Below are 27,870 nucleotides of genomic sequence, written 5' to 3'. Positions count from 1 at the left end.
TCAGAAGACAAATCCCAAAACCCTAGTCAAGACTTCTCGAGTTATTGTCTGTCTTTGGATCCGCTCTCCATAGGGTCATGAAGAATCATATAAGAGGTGAGAGCCAAGAAATAACCTAAGTCATTCTAGACGCTTAAAACACTCTAGTCTACCAAGAGTTAAGTGCAATAGTCGACTCAGGTCTATAAAATTCCATTTTGAACATATAAACTCATCTGATACTACATTTTATAGAAGGAAACTCCTCATATAGGTAAGACTTTTGTTTTTGGAAACTATTACTAAGATATTTAATTATTTGATGTTTTGATGTTTTTTGTTATAATTTTATAAGACACATAAAGTTGGCATAATATTTTGTTGGTCTCTACCCGTGCGAAAACAGACAAATTGGTGAAGAAGTTGATATATAAATTTACCAACTTTTCTATCAACTATTTTCTTGGAAATAAATAAACAATACAAGAATTTTGTTTTCGATGAACAAACAAGATCACATGTTGAAAAAGACATGACCACTAAAGAGGAATCAGATTACAACCAGAGTTTCTTCCAACATTTCTATGAGCAAGATTGATAGCATGTATGATCGACTCTAACTCTACTTGAAAAGCAAAAGATATTCCAAGATAAAAAGCAAAGCAACATGCAAATGCACCACAATGATACCAAAAAATATCATCTCCCCCGCATTACCAGGAGCAGCTCTAGCAGCCCATTGATGTTGATTTTAAGCCAACCACAGGGGGGTCTTAACTGGAATAATAGAAGGAGCTTTACAAGGGTGATAAGAAATAGAATTTTTTTTTCTAAAACATATAATCCATAATGATAGATGATAGAACTAACAATGAGAAAACATGTTTTTAGCAATTAACTAACATGATATAACTAAGCTAGATATGATATAACTAACTTATAATTGCATGATACATCAAGCAAAGTGGCCAAACATGAGCAAACATGTTCCGACAATCAACATGCTTTTATATCATTTTCATTTGACACAATTTGGCTTCCTAGCATCAGAGGTTCTTGACCTTCTACATAGATTTGAAATGGTCATGCTTAACAATGTCATGTCTCCTAGGTCTATGAATGTGGCTTACGAGGATTGGTTTCGCCATCTAAAAAGGTTTAGCGGCACAGCTTGTTGTCTGTTTGTCTTCTATTCATGTGTAATTAGTCCTTAATATATAAAAAGCATGTCATAGATTACATTTTAAGAAAAAAAATGAATGATTTTTTTAGGAATGTTTAATACATTATAAAAAAAATTACGAAAAATTATAATTTTTTAACATGAAATGGATTAAATATGAATTTTGTTAAACGTCAAAAGTTCAAGATAAAAGTTATGAAAATTTGGACCTAAAAATAAAATTTTGAGCTCATTTTTTCAAGAAAAACTGTTTTCAATGTTCTAAACATGTGTGAAAAATGATTCAAAAACATAAAAGTTTAAGAACAATTAAATAAATTTGAATATAACAGAGACTAAAACTATTTGCTGAAATTTATTATATGGAAGCAAACATATCACTTTTTTTATTAGGACTAAATACAAAATTCGCTATACTTATAGGAATCAAAAACTTGTTTAACCCTATTATTTATTTAGTTTTTTTTAAATGATATTGAATATTTTTATTTATTTTTAATGTATGAGTGATCAATATTGTTTTTAATTTTTTGGCTGAAATGAAATTTTGCTCTTCCTATTTTGACAAAATAGCAATTTTGGCCCCTCATTTTTAATTGCGCAATTTTAGTCTCCTATTTTAGAAATTTTGACAGACGCATGATTTTGACCATTCAGTTTGATGACTTTGCAACTATGAAGCCCGGATACTCTAAAATGTAGACGTACCCATATCGGATACGTATCAGATTCCGATACTCCGTGGATACTCTCAGATACGTACCCACGGAATATCGGAATTAATTATTTTAATTTAAAATATATATTTTATCGGATACTTATAAGATACTATACAGATACACACGATACTTATTGATAAGTGGTTAGAGAAAAATATTATTGATGTCGATGAGGATATTATAGTCCATGTTCTGACTTTGTGTTATGAGATATGATGTGCTAGAAATAAGAAATGTTTTGAGGGGACTGATGTTGATGTGGCTGCCACTATTCAAAAGGCACAAAGATCTATTGTGAATTTTAAGAGTGCTAGTAAGGTGTTGGTGGAGACACTAAGTGGAGGCCCAATTTTGCCAATATCTTATGTCCATTGGACACCTCCTTTTAGTGGTTTCTATAAGCTTAATGTTGACGCAGCAGGTCCGGTAGAGGGTGATAAGTGGGGTATTGGTGTTGTTGTGAGAGATTATGAAGGTGTTGTCGTTGGTGCTAGTTGTTGGCAAGTATGTTCATTACCAGATTCAGAGGTTGCAGAAGTTTTAGCTATGCGGAAGGGTTTGGAATTTGCAAAAGACATGTCTTTTCTGAATCTTATAGCAGAATCAGATGCTTCTGATGTGGTTTTAGCGTTGAATGCTCACCAACAATCTCCCAACTATGTTGGCTCTATTATTCGAGATTGCATTAGTTTTAAGGATAGTTTTCATAGTTTAATTTTTTTGCATGTTAGGCGTGAAACCAATCAAGCTGTTTATTATTTAGCTAAATATGCTCTTAAGAATTTAGATTGCATATGAGTCGAAGAAACTCCGCCTTGTATTTCTGCAGTCTTGGCATTTGATTTATTGCCAGACTTTCGTTAATGAAATTGTTTTCAACGTCAAAAAAAAAATGTTTTTTTAAGTATTTTACATGCATATAAATTTTAGTATACATATTTTGTTAACGTATCTTAGCCGTATCGTATCCTAATTTTAAAAATTTCGCGTATCCGCGTACCCGTATCGTATCGTACATGTATCCGTACTACGTATCCAGCTTCATAGCTTTGCCATAATTTGTCCACTCTCTGTCCCTTGTACCATTTCAATTGATATTTTCTTCGCTTTGTATGCTTGGTCCTGACTTATTTAATATCCCATTTTTTTTAAATCTCTTGGTAATTAGATCTTTCATTTTCTTATAAGGTCACATTAATAATGCATTTTTGCTATATCATCAAATTGGATGGTAAAAAAAATTCTAGAATGGGGAACAAAAATTGCAAAATTATGAATGAGGCGACCAAATTTGTGGTTTTTACGAAAATATAGAGATCAAAATTGCATTTAAACTTATTTTTTCCTTTTGTAGAACTTGTGAGTTTTATGTTAATTTCTCTTATTTAATAAAATATAATATTTTAATATGCTTTAGATCTCAAAATGTGTCGGACCAGCGTCATATAAAAGTGCGCAATAAATTAATCTAAAATCATTTTGAAAATTTTATAAAAATAATGACTTGATTATTTAATAAGAATTTTAATTTTATTATGAAATTGAATATTCATGATTTTTTTTGTTAACTAATATGGTGGCTAGAAATTCATCTGTTAAGATGAATAAGTGGAGAGTCGGAGGTATGAACCCCGACCAAACATATATAGTACAATGTCCCTATCAAATGAGATTGAAGATGACAATTGGACCCAAGCTCAATTGGCACCCGTAAAAAATACCCACGATGGGCGGGTAAATACCTAAATTGTTGGGTTTGGGTATGGGCTTAGGTAATACCCGCAAATTTGAACATGTTTCGGCGCGGGTACGGCACTCTAGTGCCCAACCAGCCTCACACCCTGCACATTATGTATATTATACTTATAATTTATCATACTAGAATTAGTTAATTATTCCTAAGTCTTTGACTAAATACTATGTTGTGTAATATTTTCTAAGTTGGTTTAAAAGATTTTAGATCATATTTTAATTACGTTGTAATGCTCTTTTGTTATTTATTGTCGTTTTGTTGTTAAATTGCGTGTAATGGGCACGGGTACATACACTTAGATGCCTATATGATTTAGTGACAAACATCAAACTTGTTGTTCACAAGGTTATAGGTTCAGGTACGAGAATATGGTGTAAATACAATTATGTGGATGAGCATGTTGATACTCTATCCAAAGGATACCCATTACCATCGATAAATGAGATAAGCACGGGGACAAATTAAGCCTAAAGTTGATCCACACGATCTACCCAAAAAAAAAAAAAAGTTGATCCACACGAACTAACACATATAGCTATAAATCCATATTGTTCTGACCGGTTGGACAAGATCATAAACTTAACTATCTGTGTAAAAAATAGATCAATGTAAAATTGATAAAATAATGATGTCAATATTTTTTACCAAACAAGAGATTGTAAACTATTAATTTACCCGATTTTTTTTCTCACTTTTACCTAAAAATTGAAGACACCGTAGGTACTAATTATGATTGTTCTATATGTATCGTTGTATTTTGATTGTTTAAGATTTGATTTTCAACACTAAAAAATATCCATAAAGCAATGAATCCATATTATTTTGACCGGTTGGACAAGATCATAAACTATACTTATATTTATAAAAAATACATGAATGTAATAAAATGTTTATTTTTTTAATCACGTTTTACCTAAAAACTGAAGATACCTTGAAATGTACTAATTATAATTGTTCTATATCCATCGTTATATTTTGATTGTCTTATGATTTTTTTTTTCAACACTATAAAAATATGTTTTTGTTGTAAGAAAATCCAATAAAAGGTGATTCACGAATATTTCACAAATGATATGACACCCACGTGTATATCTTAATTCATTTAGTTTCTCGCTTCAAATGATGAGTTTGGTCTTTCACATATTATTTCTCGCCTTCTATACCCCCAAAAAACAACAGCTGCCGAATCCACAACTGCAACTCACCGTCGATGATTTCATGGAGGCTACTATGGCCAATAAAACTGGTATCACCCCACTTATTCACCTTAAAAAAGGTGAATTCTAGCCACTAGACTACTTGATAAAAAAAAATCAAAGCTACCTTCAAAATTGAATATGTCATTGAATGTATAGTATAATCTATGGTTTCCACCAACATTTTTTTTTTGTTTTAAATGCATCAGGTGGTGAAAAGTCGGAAGTTGCGGATTTAAATCTGCACTCCAGCTTATAAAAAATCTATGCAGTCTTTTATCATCTGAGTTATACTTACGAAACAATTTCATTTTTTTAATTGTCATTTTAAGGTTATTTATATAACAAGGAAGCTAATATAATTATTTTACTTTTGATAAAAAAAATTATAATACTTATTTTAATAAAATAAATCTAGGACAAGAGAGGGGATAGTGTCTAGGTTTAACGTAGGAAATACCTTAGGGTTCAAAGTGCACCCACAAATGGATTTACATCTATCTTCCTTGAAGGGGACTAGCTAGATTCGAATCTGAAACCTATGGATCCAAGTCGTGTCTTTCTATCACTAGACCAACTCATTGAGATTGATTTTTTTTCTCTCTCTCTAATACTCTTAACTATCTATCATCTCATTTCATTTTTTTTTCTCGTTACAATAAATAATGAGAAATATTTCTGACAAAATAATAGTTAATACTATTTTGAACTCAAAGAATGGCAAATAAAAAAAAAATTAAAAACATCTCAAACGAGACAATTAGAAAGGAATCTAAGGAGTATAATTTTATTCATGAAGTTCTATAATCTACAAGACTACAAGTTTGCAACACAAGTATTATTAGATTTACAATTTTAGTTGTGTGCATGAACTACAAATATCACTACATATATATTAAGGTCTATTTGTTTTGGAGCGTGGTGGCTCAAAAAGTCTATTCCCCTTGTCATCATAAAAAATTGCACCTGGAAACTGCATTGGTTTGCATTTCTCACCCATCAATATGGTCTTCTTCCACAAACATCTTTCATCCTCTTTCTTCTTCATTTTCAACCATTTGTATTTGATTGCCTTGCTCATGGTTTTCTTTATGCTCTTCATTAGGTTAGGGGATAGCAAGGAAACATTTGTTTGGTTAGAATGTATGGGTATAACACATGTGAAATGGAAGAAAATTGTTGACATCTTCACATGGTTGTTGGAATGACTGATACTATCCATTGTTGGATAATAGTTGTATTGTGAATTGAAAATAGATTTGCACATAGATTTTGGGTTTATATATATGCTAAAGGTCGATGGAATAAAGGAAGTATTTATTTATTTTTTGACTGAAAAATAAAGGAAAATGAAATGGTCGATAAAGGTCGATATAATATTACTTATTTTGAGAGAAAAATAAAATGAAATGGTCAAATTATATTAATTCTGAAACAGAAAATGACAGAAATAGTAGAGAAACAAGACTAGAAAAAGAAGACCTTTAAAAAAAGTAGATATAACAAGTAGTCAAATTATTTTAAAATTTTCCTTTTAATAATACGTGGAAAAGTAAAAACAATATTCGAACTATTAAATACGAAATCATATTAACTTTCAGCTTTAAAATACAAATCAAAACAATATCTTAAAATTGATAACATTTTTCATAAGTGAAATTTTATTTTTTAAAAAATGCTTATAGCATTTTATTTATAATAATATCGTTGATACAATAAAGAATATTAAAATAAATAGTGGGACTGACTGATAATAAGGTTTCTTCCGCTAGAGTATGAGCTACCGCTTGTCTCCTGAGAGGTCACTTGGTTGCAAGGTGTGCCATACAACCTAAAGGTACCCGGTTCGAGACCCGACACCAAGAGTATGAGCTACCGCATTTGCTTAACGTATTTTGAACTCCACCCAAGAGTTTGTAAAGTGGGAAGTGAAAAGTCTTTTACACCCTAAAATAATATGACCCAGATTTTGAGACATCATACCTGTTGGAGTGAAAATCATCATTTGTTATTTTGGAATCCACCACAAAATCGACGTTATTCATCTGTGTGTCACTCAACCATTCTAAAGTATAAAAAAACATAATGTTTCGCCTACAAAGACGGGACATAAAGGAGAAAAACTCATAGTTTGCTAGAACAAAAGCTCCTTTATCATCACACACACACATTCCAATACTTGTATGATAAGCCTACGAAAAGGATCATCTATGTTGCATTTAAATCTACCTTATTAAGGGTGCTGCCATCTCACATCATAAGCCACACATGAGACCTTACCACATCATAAAAATCACGTGGCAGCAGCCATATGACAAGATACCCCGCCACATTAGCGCCTCTTATGTGACTAGCGGTAGGAGGACCAAGATTGGAAGAATATCAAATTACAGAGGTAGAATATGTGTTTAATTTTGTACAAGGACTAATTTTGTACAAGGACTATTTTTACATTTCGTGTATATTACAAGGGTTGTTTCAATAATTAACCATTTTTTTTATTAAAGTAACACTAATCGTCGTTTTTTTTTCTTCAAGTAGTATAGTGGCTAGAATTCATATTTTAAGGTGAATAGATGAGGCGTTCGGGGTTCGAACCCCATCCCCTGCATATAACAATACAATGTCGCTGACAACTGAACTAAGTTCACAAGGAGAACACTAATCATCGTTTTCTCTTTACCAAAACTCATCATCATTTTATTAAGATGCACTCTCTTAAATGTCACCTTATATTTATTTGTTGTGTACGATAGAATATCTTTATATTCGAATTATTCTTGATGGACATAATTGTCTTATGCACATCAGTAGGTAACTCTTGAATAATGTAAAACATTAACTAATCTCCTGAATAATTGCACATAATATTTACATCAAATATAAAGATATTCTAATCAAATATTTAACTAATCAATTGTTATTTGTGTTATGTTTATTTTTTTCCCTTATCAGACTTGAATCTTAGATCTCCAACTTCTTAACCTTCAACAACTCAAAGTTACTCAACCCCTCAAACATAAATATATTCTATTGGTGTCTTCCTTCTCTCGATTTCATTTCCAATTATTGAAAATACATTTTAAAAACAATTGAATATCTCAATATATTACATGTTTATCGCTTTCTAAAGGTAGAACATTGTAACTTATCTTGAAAAGTTCAAGGACGATAAGAGTTAAAGAAAACATTAAAATAGCTGAAACACTGTTTCGTAATGAAATATTTTTGAATTAAACTGTTTTACTCTCTGATGCTTATTAATGGGATTATTAAGTTACAATTGTGGTTGACTTGTGTAGTTGTGATTGACTTGTGTTGTTCAATCCCCACCCACCACAAAAAAACACCTAATTAAAATAGCTAAAAACTTTCTCATTAAACATGCGATCCATTTTAGGAGTTAGCAATCTTTTTTATTTTTTTTACGAAAGGAGCTGCCAATCTTGTCTCAACATGATAATTGAAATGAAATTTTCAAATAATCCCCTATTGGCTCTTTCATTTTCTCTCCTATAACTTATGCAATCACGTTAAAATGTTTAAACAAACAACAACATTTAAGTGTTTTAGTTTCATTGAGGCTTGTCCATCCTTGATCCTTTTAAAAAGAATATAGTAGTGTTATATTGACAACTAAAAATCAACGACTTAACCCACGCCGTATCACTCCCAAGAAGCAATTCATTGATTGACAACTAAAAATCAACAACTTAACCCACACCGTATCACTCCCAAGAAGCAATTCAACCTGGCTTAACTCATCCTTACAAAACCGGCTTGTAAGATGAGGAGTGTCTCCTCTTTATAAGCTCTTATCAAGCGTCCTATCTAACCAATGTGGGACTAAATCCACTCCCTCAAAGACAAGCCAACACAAGGCAACTAGGGGCAGATCGCAATTAAGGTGGGATTACCAACACACCCGCTCATGCTCGGGGCAGAATTTCCAACACTTAGTATAAAAATAACTTTTCATAAAATCTCACCGTTTTTCTCACATCAGAATTTTCATTTCACAACCACATCTCTCCAATGAAATAGTGAACAAGAAACAATGCAATAACAAATCTTGTATTATCAATACTTTTTGTCAAAAGAAACATTGACAGAGTGTGTTTGGTTAAGTTCCTCTTCACCACACAATAGTGCCATTTTGTGCCTTCTAGTACACATTTGATGGAAACTAACTACCCTTCCTTCAGTCAAAATCGATTTCGTCGCACCTAAATACACAAACAAACTATCATTCATCATCTGTTGAATTTTTACAACATTCCGCCCTGTCAATTACAGCAGCAATCATCAACTGACTACAATTTCATCGCTTAATTTTCATTATTGGAAGATGTTTTTGTCCTCCTGTTCTTGGGCTTGACAGCATCCTTCAGAATCTTCACTTCGTTAGTCAGTAAAACAGTTAGAATGACGTTTAACCTTCTGTGCTTCCCTTTGAATGTTGTGTTTTTCAACCTATATCAATCCAGACATCAAAATAAATTATAGCAGACAATATACATTCCATATGCAATGTATATGGCCATTGAGACGGATCACCAAAAGCACGAAAATTTTCATAACATGTAAAAATATTTAAGATATTAAAGCACTATTCTTCCAGTAATTATAACTAAACGAACAAGAAGAGTAATAAGCAGAATCTTAAATAAGAAGACCTATTTAATTATTTTCCACCACCAGAGCTTAAGATGATATTAACCAAAGGGTCTGTTTGTTTGGTAAGTTAGGGAGGGCTTTACAGGACTAAGTCTATATTTTTAAAATATATTTGATATTTTAAAAAAATTCAAAAAATAACATGATAAATGATCATAAAATACTTCAATCGCACTTAATTGATTTTAAAAAACATTTTATAGTATTTATAATTTAAAAGAGAAAAGTAAGCCCTCCCCCTCCAAATTCATCCATCCAAACATACCCTACATGTATAGTGCAGTTCATAAGCATTAAAAGCAAGTGAGGCCCTTGAAGCTTAAGCATTTAAAAAAAAAAAAACAGACAACTCACTGCGTCAATTATCTTGGCTGTAATATCAGCAGCTTTAACATGAGCAAGTTTCAAGCAATGCATGATAACCCTTTGAAAGATTCCTTGCCTCCCAGGTTTTTGAATGGCGCAAACATCGCCATTTGCATTAAGTGTTGCAGTCATACGTCCGGTCATTACAGCCTCTTCATGGTAGGTCGGATCCAAGACCTAAAGAGCATCATATATAACCAGAGGACCGTTACCTCATATTATGTACCAAAATCAAGAAAAATGTTCATGAGAGAGAGAGATCCGTTCATGAGAGAGAGATCCGTTCATGAGAGAGATCCGTACCACAAGATTTTCATTACTGAAAAATCCAAAGGTGACAGCAACCGGAAGATGATGTATAATCAAAGGGAGGGGTTCGCGCACCTGTAATGCATATTATATTATAATTTATATATAACATTTGTGGAAGGAAGCTAAGTAGAAAACAGGGACAAAAGGAGACACTTTTAAACTGAAGAAGCTAACCTCAGGAGGATGCACTACAACTTGTTGACCATCCTCTCCTCCCAACGAGCATTCAGGTCTTCTAAATGTCGATAGAGAAACCAATGCAGCAATATTTGCAGCATCAACAAGATTCCTATTCAGAAATTAAAACATAATAATTAGCCTTAGGCCCTGTTGCGATAAACAACCTAACTAAGCGCTTATATTATATGTTTATCATATAAGTGCTTTTGCATAAATTATTTCTATTTTCTACAACAACAGATAAAATAAAGTCAAATTGTTTTCATATAACCTATAATTTGTTTTCATAAGCTATCCAGGAGAGCTTACAGATATAAGCTAAAGCCTCTTATGGACATTATAAGTTGTTTCCATAAGCTCTCTTGTTAGTCTAAATATGCTCATGTCAATAGATAAACTCAAATAACTAATGGGTCAATCCAAATAGATTCTTCGCTGTAGAAAAGCAAATTAACAAGTTGGGTAAGAAACAAGAAGAGAACAAGATTCTCACCCTGCATTGTCAAGTATACGGATATCAATGCGAATGGCCCAGACAAGCTTGGCAGAAAGAACACAGAGCGATTCAGTGTCAATGGCTCTGCTTTCGCGTAAACCGCGGTCTATAATGCGTCCTAACTCAACGGCAGATTCTCCAGGACGGCCAGGCTCAAAGGATGGATCAGCCATGGGAGAGAACTCAGTGAAGATGGAAAGTGTACCTTCATTAGGCCTATCTTTGTAAGGTTGCACAAGGTCAGCACTCACAAAACTCATCACACGTGTCTCACCCAATTGGACCTCAGCGGAACCATTATCTTTCCCAAATTTAATGCTTAACTTGCGATAATCCAAAGGACCACGACCATCCACCCGAAGCTCTGATAGTAGGGAACTTTCGATGAATTTCTTTTCATTAACTGTCAACCGCCAACAATTAGCTAATCTCTGCTCCATGCCTCCCTGCTCAACAAAAACAAAAGGGCTGATAACTAAGTAAGAATGCAATTAAAAAAAAAAAATGCTAGACATGGAGGAAGCAGATGGAGAGTGCATCTTTTATTTGCTTTTATCACTAATATTAACATAATTAAAACAAGCCTATAAACAAAGAGTTTGTAAGTCAAGCGTGCCTTCGTGTGTCTTGCACGACGAAAGCTTCATGCCATATAGCAGTCCTCTTTCAAAAATATATTGTGTGTGCTTTGATTGTATACTTCCCTTTCATTCTTGATGATCATTTATAGTATGATTAGTAAGTCTCTTAATACTAATAGCTTCTATAGCCTTCTATTCACAATGGACAACTGAAGTCCACGAAAGAATAAAGCTTCTAAACAAATAAAGTCATTAATGTATATTGTTCTCTAAAGCCTTCTAAACTGAACAAACATTCTGTAGACTTGTCAATGGACAACTGAAGTCCACAAAGCATAAAGCTTGCACATGTCTTAACCTATTGATTCTATTCATAATCAAAAGTCCGGCCGGTGTCCGATACATGTGGTGTCGGACACCGACACATGTGGCATATGGTTATATTCACTCACTTTCATTTTCTTAAAAGTAATATTGGTTTCATACATGTCAGTGTTGGTGCTCAGTGTCCAGTGTATGTGCTTCATAATCCAAAAGAAATGGGTAATAGGCATTTTGGTCTCTGAATGTGTAATGCTGAATGTGTAACGAGTAACAACAATATTGAAATTCCAAAATAGTTAATGATTGTGTATTTGGTTAGTCAAGAGTCTGAGACGTTAAAATAGTCCCCAAACACTGACATTAACCCTTTTTCAAATAGGAATCACTAAATATTTATAAGGACTAATATGACAATGTCAACAACACATTTTAAGTTTGTGATTAATAAGAAAACATAATAATGCAATGAGTAATGATATTTTGACATCCATTTGATGACAACTTTGTTGACAACCTTGTTTTTCTCACTTCTTATTGGTCAAAAACAATGGAGAGAGAAAAAGGAAGAGAGAGAATAACAACATATGAGAGAGAAAGTTGTCCAAAAATTGTCAAAAAGTGGTTGTCAAAATATCATTTCTCTAATGCAATATTGATTGTTATGATTGTTGTGATTAATAAGAATCAGAATAATGGCGATAGAAATGAACTACCTGAAGAGAGAAAGAGAGGAAGGAAGTGAACCCGTAGCGACGAAAACCGTTGATTGTTTTGGGAAAGAAACTTGACTGTGCTAAGCTACGTGCGTCTGCACTGCTACTATCCAATGAACGGTTTGTCGCTGATTCTGCCAGTCGAGTTCAGTGCCGCGCCTTCAAGTACAAAACAACGTGGCAGCGGCTGAATATTTGTTTTTCATAATTTTCTTTGTTGGACAACCTTTATCATTTTTTTTTTTTAATTTTCTTGGTCTCAAATTATTCATCACTTTTATAATTCTAATACAATACTAATTATTTTTTTCATTAATATATATTATTTATTGCATTTCAATCATCTAAAATCACTCATAAATATAATAGAGAAGGGTGTTTTAGTAATATGATATATATTTTACTATTAAAATCAATATTATTAATCATTATCATAATAATCGTGTAAAACTTAAATGAGACACTTAAAATGAGACGAATGGTGTATCATTTAACATTTAGTGACATGTCGTAAAAATGTTTGATAATAAACATGATTACTAATATATATTATGGTCATTGTTATAAACAAAAAAATTACATTTTGGATTTATATCGTTTATATTACATTGACTAGAGGGTGTGCAAATTTTCTCCTCCATGTTTCTAAATTCAAACTTAATTTTATTGAAAAATGTTTCATTAACAATAGGCATGGCAATGGGGCGGGGTGGGAACGGGTTTTACCTTCCCCCTCCCCATACCCGATTCTCATATACTTATCAGTTACCCTACTATATCCAACGGGGATGAGAAATTAAATATCATCCTCGTCCCGACGGGTTCGTGTATCCCCGCCTCATCCTCATCCCCATCCCCGCAATGAGTAATTTTGTTAATAAAAAATAGAAGTTTTTTTGCATCCCCAAGAGCAACGTTGTAATACATTATCCAACAATATGTTCACTTTAACATTTGTTAGATAGAATGATTTAGTTGATCCTTTAAATATCAATGGTAGTTTTTTTTATTAACATGACGATTATCAAACAAAATAACATGACATATCAACATAAAGTAATTTTTTACAATTGGAACGGGTTTGGGTATGAGTTCGGGGTGAGTACCAATATACCCATTACTCGTCTCATACTCGTGTTTTGAAAACGGGGAAAACACATACCCATACCCAGTCAAAACGGAGAAAACCCGTCAAATTGGGTTTGAATCGGGCGGGTAACCGCGGGTATGAGTTTTGTTGCCATGCCTAATTAACAACAATATAAATAAAGTGCACAACAAGAGGGTGGAAAAACAAGTGCAGACATCATGAAGATTTTATCTCTAAATATGAGAGGGTGGGGGGACAGTGCAAAGAGGCGCAGACTGTCCAAATTAATATCCACAGGTAATTTTGATTTAGTTATGGTACAAGAAACAAAGAGACAACAAATAGATGATTTTATGATAAAGAATTTGTGGGGCTGTGATAATGTAAGTTGGGTAGAAAAGCCTTCCACTGGTTTCTCAGGTGGCTTACTATAAATTCTCTTTGCTGTCTAGCTTCATGGGAGAGGGTCACTTAGGCATCTGCATTGAATATAATTCGAAAGTCTGTTACATTGTTAACGTGTATGCCTCATGTCTTTTACAATAAAAAAGAATCATGTGGAGTGAGCTGTTACAAAAAAAGAGAAATAGCCTCGTTGATGAATGGTGTGTTGGAGGAGATTTCAATGCTATATTAACAAATAGAGAAAGAAAAGGAACAATGTCTCACAACCGCAACCAGGAAATGGAGGAGTTTGCTGAATTCATAAAAGATATGGAGCTGATAGATGTCCCTGTACTGGGGAAAAATTTTACTTGGTTCAGTTCAGATGGAAAGTCAAAAAGCAGATTGGACAGATTTCTTATCACGGAGGGAATCATTGAAGAGTGGGGAGTGAAAAATCAATGGGTTGGTGATAGAGATATCTCTGATCATTGTCCGATATGGTTGGATTGCAAGGTTGAAAATTGGGGCCCTAAACCATTTCGCTTCAACAATTGTTGGCTTGATGATAATAGGTTCAGTCCGTTCGTGAAAGAATGTTGGAATTCGTTTGATGTGAATGGAAAGAAAGCTTATGTTATTAAGGAAAAAATGAAATTACTAAAAGAGAAGCTTAGAGTGTGGAACAAAGAGGTGTTCGGATGGGTTGATTTATCAATTGATAACACTGTCAAAGGACTGAATGAACTTGATAGTATGGTGGGGGAGGGGGCTGTACCTGATATACAACAGAGGAAAGAATTACAAGCTCAATTTTGGCAGCAAGTTAGACACAAAGAAAGCTTAATTAGACAAAAATCAAGGCATAAATGGATCTTGGAGGGGGACGCCAACACAAGATTTTTTCACGCGAGTCTACAACAAAGAAGGAGAAAGAATCAACTGGTTTCATTCAAGAAAGGAGATACATGGGTGGAAGGCGTTGAGAATGTGAAGAAAGAGGTAAAAATCCACTTTTCGGATCTGTTTGCAGAAAAAGAATTTAACAGACCAGTTTTGAGTGGAGTACCATTCAAATCCATCTCTGAAGAAGACAATGAATTTTTGCTGGCTCCATTTTCTGAGGAGGAGGAGATAAAGGAAGTAATCTGGAACAGCGATGGCAACAAAAGTCCTGGCCCTGACGGCTTCAATTTCAATTTTATCAAAAAAGAATGGGATTTATTGAAACAAGACGTGTCATCATTCATTAGAGAATTCCATCAAAATGCAATTCTGCCAAAAGGAATCACAGCATCTTTCTTGGCGCTGATCCCAAAGAACAATCATCCTCAAACCCTCTCTGAATACAGGCCAATCTGTTTAATTGGTAGCCTTTACAAGATACTATCCAAAATACTTGCTGCTCGACTGAAGCAGGTGCTGGGAAAAGTCATTTCGCCTTGCCAAACAACATTCATTCCAGGCAGACAAATTTTAGATGGAGTGGTTGTGCTAAATGAGTTAATTGATCTAATTAAGAAAAGGCGAGATAAGTGCATGTTTCTAAAGGTAGATTTCGAAAAATCATTTGATTCTGTCAGTTGGAAATATCTGGAATATATGCTCAATCGGATGGGGTTCTATGAGAAATGGATTAAATGGATGAGGGCTTGCGTCTTCTCAAGCTCAATGTCGGTTCTGGTGAATGGAAGCCCGACAGAAGATTTTGAGGTGAGCAAAGGATTAAGGCAAGGAGACCCGCTTTCTCCATTCTTGTTTATTATAGTTGCTGAAGGTCTCATAGATCTTGTAAATAATGCCATCCGAAGCGGTTGTTTTAAAGGTTATATGGTGAGTAATGATCATATTACAATACGTAGATGATACCATACTTTTGGGTGAAGGTTCGTGGGAAAACTTATGGAGCTTGAAGTCGATTCTCAGAGGCTTTGAATTAGTATCAGGACTAAAAGTCAATTTCTACAAGAGCAAGTTGTATGGAATTAACCTTGAAGATCAATTCCTTAATGCTGCATCTGCCTTCCTCTCTTGCAGTGTTGATAAATTCCCGTTTCGCTTCCTTGGTCTACCTGTTGGGGCAAATCCGCGGCGTTGTGATACTTGGAAGCCGGTTGTAGATGCAATGAAAAAGAAGCTATCATCATGGAATGGGAGGAGTTTATCCATGGGAGGCAGAGTAACTCTCATCAACTCAGTTTTGAGTAGTCTACCTCTATACTACTTCGCCTTCTTCAAAGCACCGAAAAAAATCCTGAATGAATTGATTAAAATACAAATAATGTTCTTGTGGGGAGGGTGCTCAGAACAACATAAAACATGTTGGGTAAGTTGGAAACAAGTATGTCTGCCAAAGAATAAAGGTGGGTTAGGTGTCAAAGACTTGGAACTTTTCAATATTTCTCTTTTGAACAAATGGAAGTGGCGGTGTCTTACAGACAAAAATGCATTCTGGTATGACTTGTTAAAATTCAAATATGGTTCGTTAGCTCGTAAAGTACTTAGCCGTGATGGTCCTATGATAAGTAGAAAGGACTCGAATTGGTGGAAAGACATTTTACTTGCAGGCACAACAAACATGGCGAGCGAAGCATGGTTTCCAAACAACATTAAATGTAACTTGGGCAATGGATTGGAGATAGATTTTTGGAAGGACAAATGGTTAGGCAATGAACCATTCTGCAGTTTATTTCCATCACTTTATTTGTCTAGACCTGCAGAATCTTCAATGGTTGCGGACAATGGAATTTGGCAAAACACATCATGGAGGTGGAATTTGAGCTGGGATGTCAATAATGATATAACAGTTGTGCAAGAATTAACAGATCTGAAAGCAGTGCTACAAGGAATAACACCGTCGAAGGAGTTTGCAGATTCGTGGAGTTGGATTCCAAACAAAATCACAGGTTTTTCAGTCAAAACATGTTATGAAATTCTGCAGAAGTCTGCGTCTTCTTCTTAACCAGAAGTAAGCCAAAAGAAAGCGATTAACAAACTGTGGAAGAATGGTGCCCCGTCAAAGATCAACGTGTTTGGGTGGAGACTTTTCTTGGACAGACTCCCAACCAAATCATCACTTATGCATCGAGGAATTCTCGATGATTCACAAAACGCTACTTGCGTATTCTGCTCAGAACATGTAGAATCAAGCTCTCATTTATTCTTTTCTTGTAGGCAATCTGCTGAGTTATGGAAAGAGATACATGAATGGATGGGAATCATTATTCATGAAGACATTGTTGGCATAGAACACTTTCTACAACATGGACAGCAGCTGAAGGGAAAGGCATACCGAAAAACTCGCTTCTTGATTTGGCTAGCTACAGTTTGGAACATTTGGCCGTTGAGGAATGCTATAATTTTCAATGGGGTTGTGGCTGATTTTAAAAATCTAAAGGCCAAAATCCAAGCTCTATCATGGAGTTGGCTAATTAGCAAGAGGGATATGGCATCTGATTCTGTATTCTCAAACTGGTTGGATAATCCTTTAGAATGCCTCTGTAGTCAATAATTATAACTTATTATGTAATGGGGTTAACTCCTCCTATAATCTTTGTATTGTTGTAATGGGTTAGAGTACCCCTTGTACTCCATTCAATAATACATCTCTTGCTTATAAAAAAAAAACAATATAAATAAAGTAATCGAATGTTTTCGTTTCAAACTAAGAATAAAAAATGTTAACCAGTGTCCCCGAGGCACTGGTTAAGCAGCTAAAAGTAGAAAGAAAAACCAAAGTCAACATTAAAAGCAACACTTTTTCAACGTTTCAAAAAGTAAGATAAACAATTTTCAAATATTTTCTTTTGTAACTAGTGCCCCGAGGCTGTGATTAACATTTCCCATAATAAATTTATGGATTCTAGTTTGATGAGCAATGGATTTGAATTCATCAACTTAATATTAAATGTCCATATAACAACTTTATAATGAGTTTGACGAAAAGAGAATAATGAAAAATATTTTATGACAACTAGCCATTTGACCTTTTGATTACCAAAGAAGTGTAATAGTATTTTTATTTTTTATTTTTTATTTTTTGAGGTATGAAGTGTAAGAGAAGTACAGTACTCCCTCCGTTTCAAAATGAGTGTCGTTTTAGGTGTTTACACACATATTAAGAAATGCAATGATTAAGAGAAAGAGAATGGTTATTTTACCAAATTATCCTTATTAACTATTGGTTAGTTTTAAAAGTAATACTTTGGAAGTAGTGTGTAGAGTATTAATTGGAGGGTATAATTGAAAAGAAAAAGTTATTATTGCATTGAAAACTGAAAACGACACTCATTTTGAAACAAATTTTTTTGGCTAAAGCGACACTCATTTTGAAACGGAGGGAGTAATTATTATCTAATGAAGATAAAAAATTAATTAATCAAGATAAAAACAATAACAGCGTCAGTGTCACTCACTACTCCTATCATTCATCCTTGTCCTGGGTTCCTTTTCAGCTGAGCTGAAAGTAAAGGAAACGAAGCAAAGTAGTATAGTAGTAGTGGTGTAAATGGGTACCTCCACTCTCTGGTTATGTTATTTCCCAAACTGCTTCACACATCTCTGTGGCAACACCAACACCAACAACAAGTGCATATTCTCTCCAACGCAACACCAATCCACTATTTCTCTCCCTCTCACTCATTTCCACCTTTTTGCTTCCAAAACCACCGCCACCACAACCACACGGTAACACCTTCTTCTTCTTCTTCTTCTTTTTTACTGTAATGCCAATAATTAACTATAAACGAAGTTTACTGATTTTTAATTAATTCCTAATTTGGATTAATTTCATTTTCAGGAGAAGTCGAAGGCTGAAAACAGATGATGAGATCCGCTCTGACATTCGTCAATTTCTCGACGAAGTTGGTCTTCCTCATGGCCACATTCCCTCTACTAAGGAGCTTTTAAGCCACGGAAGGTCTTTCAATTATTTATTTTTCAAATTATTAATGTATGTAAATTACATGAGAGAAAATTTCAATTCTCAACTGTTATTACATGAGAGAATGAAGAATCTGAAACCTGAGTTTAAATTTTAAAATTGCGTCTCGCGGTAACTAAAGGAGACTATGTAGTATGCAATCCATTATTTGTATATAACTGAATTAGTTTCAGTTTGTTACATATTATAAGTGTTAGAATATTTTGGAACATGCTAAGCTTTTAACTGAAAATGAAAAACAGAACTCAATTCAAGCTATGCAATTAAGATAAATGCTAGAAAATTGCATGCTTAATTTTTGTAATTAAGCTCTGTAATTATCTCAAATATTGTTTAATTTTTGTACCTACTTTTCGGTGCCTAAAGTGGCAAAATTGCATGCTTTGGTCACTCTAGGCTTTCTTCTTTTAATAAAATCTGGTATGTTGCAAATGATTGGTAGAGTTTGAGGAGTCAACGTAGTTCAAATGACTTTCTCTATAGCGATGGATACCGTTTTTACTTGAAGAAAAGTTCACTCATTAGGGAATAATAGCATGTAGGTGTGTAATTTGTAGAGACTAAAAAAGGGTACATGAACTAAAAACAAAAAAATGTACATTTTGTAGGAACTAAGAACATATTTAACTAAAAAAAGGCACCATTAGTTAGTTAAGCATCTCTATAATCCAATAATTGTTTGTCATTAATCAACCGTTTAATTGTTCTTAGAAGCAATATTACTTTTTCCTTTTCATTTCCACAATATTAAGCAAGTATGATGTTAAATTTCATTTTTCCTTTTAGGGAGTCCCCTTGCTAAATTTTGAACTGAACTTTGTTGTTATTGTGTTTTTACAAATGACCTCTAGTAGGGGGATTATGTGTATTTTAGATTACTTTTTAATTGTATCATCTATTTAACCATTGTATTTATAGGAATGACCTGGCAAACATTGTCAGACGGAGAGGTCATAAAAAGATTAAGGACCTTCTCACAAGTTCATTATGTGGCAACATTGATTCTTTAGAAACGGGAAAAAGTTTAGATGAAAGATCGGATGCTGCAAATGATATTGAGGTTCTATCAACAGGTCAAACTAATTTCTTCTTTCTTAACGCACTATTTTTCTGGATTACTCACAATCATGACTGATGACTAACTTTAATACAATTTAAAGGTCAGAATGAGAAGGTTGACGGCTCGGATGATGGTACCACGGTATCAACTGAATTTCTTCAGGGGGACAGTTCTGGTAGTATGTATGCTGACTCAACTCCGAGTTTAGATGAATGCACTTCCGCCCCTGTAGAATCCTCGGATATTTTATTCATGGAGGATGGCCTAGGTGAACTCAAAGATCACTCTAAAGAAGTCAACAACGTGGCAGAGGGGTATTTCCATCCAACTGAAGTGACCACTGTGGATAATGATTTAGGTAGTTCAAGCGAAGGTCTTTATCCGAACTTTGATAGCCAAAGTTCCATGCCAACAGAAATTTCTGGTGAATCATCATTTGAGACAACACGGTATGGAAATTCAGAATGCGATGACGCTTTAATGGGAAAAATGGTTGGAGATATAACTTTTCCATTGACAGTTCCTTCCACGGAAAACCATTCCAACACTTCGTATAATGATCCTGATGTTGACAATAGAGAGAAAGAGTTCAGTCGTTTGGAACCATCAGTTGATTTGTCCATAGAGCAAAAGGACTGGGGTGCGTTAGAAAGTTTAGATGACTACAATAACAATATTACTGATGATGTTCCCACAACCTCTGGCTCTGAGTTTTCTGAGAACAAAATTGATTTGATTAGTAGTTCTGCAAACGTCAGTGATATAAATCCCGACACTTCATTCAACTTGTCTATGGAGGAAAGGGTCGCAAATTTTATTCAGAATGGAGATCTAGATCCAGTTGAAGGTAAGTCTAATATGTAGTTCCATATCGTTGTGATGAATGCCTACCACTATGCCTTTGACAGTTGAAGCTTGTGATTTGAGTTTCAGCATATTAAGTAAAAAAAAAAAGGAAAAAAATGAGGAAAAAGAAGCCGTGTTCTGTTTTTCTTTATTACCTGTCAGTCCCATATTTGTTTGATATTGTGATTGCCGAATTTCTGTAAATTTTATAAAGCTATGCAATTATGCAAGTGACTAAAGAAATAGATATCTGTCTACCTTGCTTCAACTCAAATTTTCACTTTAATACCTGGTTAGCTTGTCTAGTTTCCGAACATTTTAAAAGAATCATTGGCAACAAATTCTTGGGCTTTAGTCAAAGCAGTGGCGTTGCCAGGACCCTGGCTCAGGGGGTTCACACTTTTAAATTTTAATTGCAATTATACTATATATAACTAATAATTTAAAAATTATCTAGTATTATATATCACTAGCGGAAATCGGGCATAACTTGTCCGTTTATCCTCATTTTTTATACTCTTTTTTTGGGTTGTGTTTATCTTCTACATGATTTTATTTCACATCACAACCTACTTCGACTCCACACAAGTAAACTTATGCTGAATTGAATTTGAATTAGAACCTATGAATTAATTAATATAAAGAATTATCTATGAATTAATTAATATAAGGAATTAGGAGAATGCTACACTAATTAATTAATTCAAAGTTTACTAGCCATTCACCAAATTAAAGCAAACATGCTGTCAAGATAATAATATTACCATACTGGCCATTCACTAAACTAATTAATAACATGCTACAAGATATATTATAATACTTGTTGTTATAGGTCACATGCTATTGCAATTGTCGGTCATAAGCTATGTGTCATCTCAACATACTTAAACCACACAGCCAGGGAAAAAGTGATGTAGCTGGTGCAAATGTGGTGCAATGTTTAAATTTGAGGGGATTCAACATGATAAAAACATAACAATTTAAATGTATAATTAAGAATTGAGGGGGTTCACTTGAACCCCCTGAGCTCTATGTAGCTCCGCCAGTGAGTCAAAGTCATTGTAATGGATCGATTTAGTATACTTTCTCCGGTCTCAATTATAAGCAACTTTTCACTTTTTAGGTTCATTGAATAAATGATGTATGTTGTATATATCATAGACCACATACATCATTTATTCAATGAACCTAAAAAGTGAAAAGTGGCTTATAATTGAGACCGGAGGGAATGCATTTTATGGACATTTTCCATCTGTCACTTTAGGATAATGCATACATAAGTCTAGTTGTTTGATTCTTAGAACATGTCTCTCACATTGCAAAAGGAGATGATTCTTAGGAAAACAAAGTGTATGTTTATTCAGAACCTGCTGTTGATATGCCACTAGGTGTCCATCCACCTGAAGATAACAATGCCATGGCACATAATGGGAACTCATTGACATCCAATCAAGTTGTTCCATCTGGAAAGTTGGACCAGCCTCTTTGGTAAGTGTTTGGTATTATATTGGACTGTCAACTACTGTTGTTAGAAGTTTTATTATGTTTGAATCTGGACTGAGATCCCCTTTTTTACCTGGATTTGAAATATATATAGGGATGATCACATGCTACATGAGGATCCAATTACTCATTTTGACAAGGATTTGGATGCTGAGGTCATTATAAATTCTATCTTTACTGATAGCTTCTTGAGATTTAAATTGTTTGCTTTTTTACTTATCTCATTATGCAGGGTTCAAATGTTCAAAATCAAAGTGAGATAAATCATCTCAAGTTCATGCTGGTAGTAACTATGAAGTTTCAATTGTGATTTAGATATTACGTATTGTTGGCTGACTAAATTACGCTTTTGGCCCCTAAAGTTATTTTTAGGTTTCACTTTGATCCCTTAACTTTTTTTTCATTTCATTTTGCCCCCTTAAGTAACATTAAACACATTGGTTTCCTATATTTTTTTTTTCATTTTATTTTGGTCCCTTACATTACAAAGGTTAAGACACTTTGGTCCATTAAATTGCTAATTATAGACACGTTGGTCCCTTAAGTTAACAAAATGAGACACCGAAAGAGAAGACTAAAGTGTCTAACATTTGTAACTTAAGCCTTAAGGGACGAAAGTGTCTTATGTTTGCAACTTAAGAGATCCAAAATATGAAACATAAAAAACTTAAGGGATCAAAATGGAACGTAAAAATTTAAGGGACCAAAATGTCAACGTTTGTAAATTAAGGGACCAAAATGGATTTTTTTTTTAAAGGACCTGAGTGAAACTTAAAAATAACTTAAGATCAAAAGTATAATTCAACCCTCTGTTGTTAATAGCGGCCGCTCCGAGCGGCAAAAAACAGCCTACCGCGTCAGAGCGCTACCGAGTCGCGCGTTAGGGAAAAGCGGGTCAATAGCGGGTTTCGCGGCCGCTATCCGGTGGAGCGGGGCGGACCAATAGCGGGTCAAAGCGCCGCTTTTTTGGGTCGGAGCACAAAACAAGGAAAAGAGCAAAACGACTGTGTTTGCTACCCATTTCAGCCATGTGACCCGTTTTTGACCCATACGACCCGGTTCGTGCCTTTCATACTGGGAAATGTTAAAATATAGGGAAATGTTATTTTATTTAATTTAATGTATAGTTTCTAAACTTGTTAACATTTCCCTATATTTAATATTAAAATACCATACTATACCCTATATTTTAGTATATTTTTTGTATAGTATGGTATTTTAATATTAAATATAGGAAAATGTTATCAAGTTTAGAAACTATACATAGAAATTTTTTTTTGAAAAGTGTGCATTCAATGCATTTAAATTTTAAAGTTTTATCTTTTCAATGCAAAAGTTATCTTTTAATTCCTTTTTTAGCTTCTTAACTTGTGCCCTAAGGGCACAAGTTAACATGACCCTTAAATATATTAGTGTCCGCGTCATGAAATAGCGCCCGCTACGCGCCCGCATACCGCGCCGCGTCAATTTTTGGGGTGGCCGCGCCGCTTTTCCGCTTTGACAACAGAGATTCAACCTTTTTGTTTAGAATAGTTATAGTTATGAATATCACTTGTAATCATTCTCTCTTCTTTTTCCCTCTTCCTTTTGCAAATGCTATTGGGTGCTAGTACCAGAAGGAGTTGGAACTGTCTCGGCTGAAAGAACAGATTGAGAAGGAAAAGGTAGATGATCACTTACTAATAAAATCGCTACGATGATTTTCAATTTCTTTTTCTTCTAGAACAACTTTTTTTAGATTCCTGCTGTTAAATTTTACTGTTTTTAATGGAGGGGAAAATGGTGCCAAAACATATTTTATGATATGGAATCCCATTTGCTTGATGTATATATATGATGATTCTCTCCTTCACAAGAGAACTTTGTAAATGGTCTCTACCTTCAATTATGACTAATGACAGCATGTGAGCCTCCTCAAATTTATGTCATACCTGCAAGCGTTGTTTATGCTTCTAAAGTGAAATCCCTGCAAAATCACAAAAGATGAAATCGACGTGAAATCTTGCGACTCGATATGATTTTAACGATCCTGGCTTTGAGTTGTTTATGCGTAAGCTTTGTGACTAGGTTGTTGTATGTTTAAGATTTGAGACTTTAAGTCGTTTATGTTTAAGATTTGAGACTTTGAGTCTTTTATGTTTAGGATTTGAGAATTGGTTGTTTAAGATTTGAAACTTTGAGTAGTTTATATATAATATATATTTAGTATTGTTTTTGTTTTGGTAGGATCTTTTGATCTTGGTTGCGATTTTACGTTTTACGATCTTGCTATCCCATTTCAATCCTACAGAATTAATTGAGTAGAATCCTTGATCTTGATTGCGATCTTATATTTTACGATCTTACTATCCCCTTTTGATCTGATGCTAGATCCCGATTCTGACAACCTTGCCTGCAATTCATTTTTAAGGTGGACATTTATAGATCAACATGTGTGACAGATTATTAAAATTTGAAATCAGATGGGTAATCGCTTGGTCTTCTAAAGGATCTTTGACTGACAACTTCATACACTTTAATTGTAAGAAATTGAATGATTGCTTAAAGTTTGTATGAGGTTTGATTTCTGGACTTAATGTTGGGATACATCGTACCACCTTTTTTGTTTTTCTACAGTTTCAGAAGTTAAGTGTACCTGCCAAGCCAAATATGTGTCCAAAATCTGATAGCATCATGCATATTTTGTTTTTTTGTGTTCTGTGTTAACAAGATCTTAGATTGCTGAAAGAAGCTGAGTTATTCGTGAATCGTATGAGTGCATGAATGTTTTTTGAAAAGATATGAGTGCATGAATGTTAAAAATATATTTCTTCCCGATCAAATCTATTGCTCAAAGGAAGGAAAACATTTTTATTAATTAAAGATATCATGCTAAGCCCTTCCCCGTCCTTCTGTGTAATGTATGAGAGTTATTCCATACAATTTGCTTAGCCACATGTTTTTGTTTTCAGCATGCTTTGTCTGTCTTGCAAACCAAGGCAGAGGAAGAAATCAGCAAAGCCAGAAAACTAATATCTGAAAAAGATGCAGAGTTGCATGAGGCTGAAGAAAGTCTTTCAGGACTCAAGGAGGTAATGCATTTAGGAGGATCTTGCATTTTCTTGTCCTAATGGTTAGCATTTGTCAATTTTTTAAGCAGTTTTGGATAGGAATGTTGGTTATGAAATTGAGGAGTGAAATTAAGAAATGTCCACATACAGTCCCTAAACTCATGATTGTAAAACAACTCGTGATGAGCTTATCATAAGACCACCAGAATCCTGCCTTTATGGGGCTGTGTCTTTAGTTCAGCAAAAAGTCAAAGCCAGTTTTGTCAGAGAAAGAATTATTTCGAGCAGCATTTTTCTTTCTTTCCGTATAAGAAGCAGCGACAGCGCTCCTTTAAATTTTGGCACTCCCTCTAAACCTCATTGTGATAGAAGTATGCATTTTCATATTAATGGGTTATTGGTTCTAATGATCATACATATGCTGTATTTGGCAATCGATTAGTGAGATTATACCTTCCTATCCAAAAAGATAAAAAAATAGTGATTAAAATCTGTAGAGCTACTGATACTGTGTTCCTTGTATTTCCAGGTTCTTGTTGAATTCTGTGGCGACGGTGATGTTGTTGAGGTGGCTGGTAGCTTCAATGGCTGGCATCACCCAATAAAGATGGATCCTCAATCATTAACTAGTGTTATAGACCATGATGGATCAAGGTTCTAAACAATTTAATGACATAAGACACTTGTCTTTATTTTAAGGCTACAAATCAAATTGAAATTTCAGTTGGTAACTATTGGCTGATTAAATATTTCCCATCATTCTGTTCTTGTTAATTATGTTATGCTCGTTTAAAAGGAAAGTTAAAGTGATTTTTTTTTTTTTTTTGGTTTATGGTAAAGGCTGAAAGTATCATTTCAATGATTTGTTATCGGAATAAGCCTATGGCATATGTGATAGAGAGAAAAACAGATTGCATACCTTCTTAAAAGAACAACATATAAGATTCGCAAGAATTGACCTGGCTTAGTAATAATACTGATATCTGCTGTTCATTATTATAATACCCAGGAAATCAAGATTTTGGTCTGCGGTGCTGTGGCTTTATCCTGGTGTATATGAGGTGCGTGCATCTTCCACTAATGTTTAATTGAATTTACTTCGGGATACAGTTGCAATTCGTTTAGGAAGAATGTTTCTAGATAAACATGAATAAAGCATTGACTATGCACTATTTAAAACATATAAACACTTAAAGATTTAATAACAACTTGTGGTTTGTTGTAGATAAAATTTGTTGTTGATGGCGACTGGAGAACAGATCCACAAAGGGAGTCAGTAGCTAGAGGTCATATATGTAACAACATTTTAAGAGTAGATAGATGATGCATTCTGGTTGAGGTCATAACTGCTAGATGTATATAACAAGGTATGATGATGGTTTCCACATTGCTTCATGACCATCAATTTAAATTAATGTTTGGAATCAATGTCAGTTTGACACAAACACTATGGAACTGTGATTTTGTTGAAGCTCCAAAGTGTAGCTTTTAGCAAAACCACAGTGACACACCGTGATTCTGCCAAATTCTCCACCTATCCAAACCTGCACTAAATGTTCCCGGGTATATTCTGGAAGTAACAGAATCATACTAATGATCTTAAGGTCTTAATTGATAGACATGCATTTAAATCAGTTAGGGATTACCGACACTTTTAGTTAATGTCAGCACAATCTCAATAAATTTTTAAACTTAATAACATTGAATTTGTTTCTGAAGTTTGGGGATTGACCTAATATTATTGTGAACTGTTGTAGGGTACATAGGAATTGAAGATAATGGTTTGCTGTGAACTTCTAAATTGTCAATTTTGACAGCAACATGGAAGAGAGGGGACAAAAGCACACATGAAAGAACGACATTTAGATGGAGTGTCTTCTAATACCATCTAGTATGCACATTTAAATTTGAGATTAGTATTTGATTTTTTTTTTTTTGTTGACAAAATTAGTGTTTGATGTTTTGACATCTTCCACGTATGTGAAAGGATTAGTTTATGATTAGGAGAAAATAAACAATTAGGCGTGGGCTGATAGTGAGGTGTTTAGATAGTTTTAGTAAGAGGCCACAGGTTTTAACTTTTATCGTCCACGCCACCATCGCTCTATCTATTAGGAGAAAACGATTGCTTCATTGGTATTCCTCTCCTCTTCTCAGTCATTTTTTGTGGTTCATTTTCAAAGTGGCTCACAAGGACCGTGATACAAATTCATTTCGTGTAAATTTAAGATGCAATGTAGTATGATGGATAGCAGAGTGACTGTGTTTTCAAGTTAAAAATACAAACATGATTAAATGAGTAAAAACGCTAGGTTCATTCTGTAATATTTTTAAATACAAGTCAAATTAAGTTTTTGTTAGACTCATTTGATGAGTCAAATTTTGTCAAAGAAAGATGTGTATATTATATAATAAAGGATCAATGATAATCACACAAAAGATATCAAGGTTAAAAGATCACTTACACAAGCAAAACACGATCATTAATTAAAGGCTTGATTCAGTGAAAGCAAGGT

The 27,870-nt window shown here is 34.1% G+C and overlaps 2 protein-coding genes across 5 annotated transcripts; one reads left to right on the top strand and one right to left on the bottom strand.

Moving 5' to 3' along the window:
- Positions 1-8,888: 8,888 nt before the first annotated feature.
- On the bottom strand, positions 8,889-12,682 carry LOC146955952 (exosome complex component RRP45B-like). Its single transcript, XM_085725216.1, has 6 exons — positions 12,480-12,682; positions 10,859-11,307; positions 10,360-10,474; positions 10,177-10,257; positions 9,862-10,050; positions 8,889-9,303 (listed from the first exon to the last, which is right to left on the bottom strand). Exons 2-6 carry the CDS (start codon positions 11,299-11,301, stop codon positions 9,235-9,237), a joined length of 897 nt encoding a protein of 298 aa, XP_085581342.1. The 5' UTR covers positions 11,302-11,307; positions 12,480-12,682; the 3' UTR covers positions 8,889-9,234.
- A 5,684-nt stretch (positions 12,683-18,366) lies between these two features.
- LOC146955951 (protein PTST homolog 3, chloroplastic-like) lies at positions 18,367-27,562 on the top strand. Of its 4 annotated transcripts, none has more exons than XM_085725191.1 (13): positions 18,367-18,639; positions 18,752-18,871; positions 19,814-19,968; positions 20,056-20,802; positions 22,190-22,289; positions 22,399-22,459; positions 22,537-22,587; positions 23,921-23,968; positions 25,256-25,375; positions 25,884-26,008; positions 26,364-26,415; positions 26,580-26,721; positions 27,112-27,562. In XM_085725191.1, the coding sequence occupies exons 1-12, from the start codon at positions 18,461-18,463 to the stop codon at positions 26,676-26,678; spliced, it is 1,857 nt and encodes a 618-aa protein (XP_085581317.1). In that variant the 5' UTR covers positions 18,367-18,460; the 3' UTR covers positions 26,679-26,721; positions 27,112-27,562. The 4 variants fall into 4 exon arrangements, with proteins under 4 accessions (XP_085581317.1, XP_085581315.1, XP_085581333.1 ...); XM_085725189.1 differs by having other exon boundaries at positions 23,915-23,968; XM_085725207.1 differs by lacking the exon at positions 22,537-22,587.
- Positions 27,563-27,870: the final 308 nt, after the last annotated feature.

The sequence above is a fragment of the Medicago sativa genome, chromosome 1, assembly GCF_051527215.1.
Source record: "Medicago sativa cultivar Bolivia chromosome 1, Bolivia_mono, whole genome shotgun sequence".
In the NCBI taxonomy this organism is placed as follows: Eukaryota; Viridiplantae; Streptophyta; class Magnoliopsida; order Fabales; family Fabaceae; genus Medicago; species Medicago sativa.
This window is presented reverse-complemented; position numbering and strand designations above follow the sequence as displayed.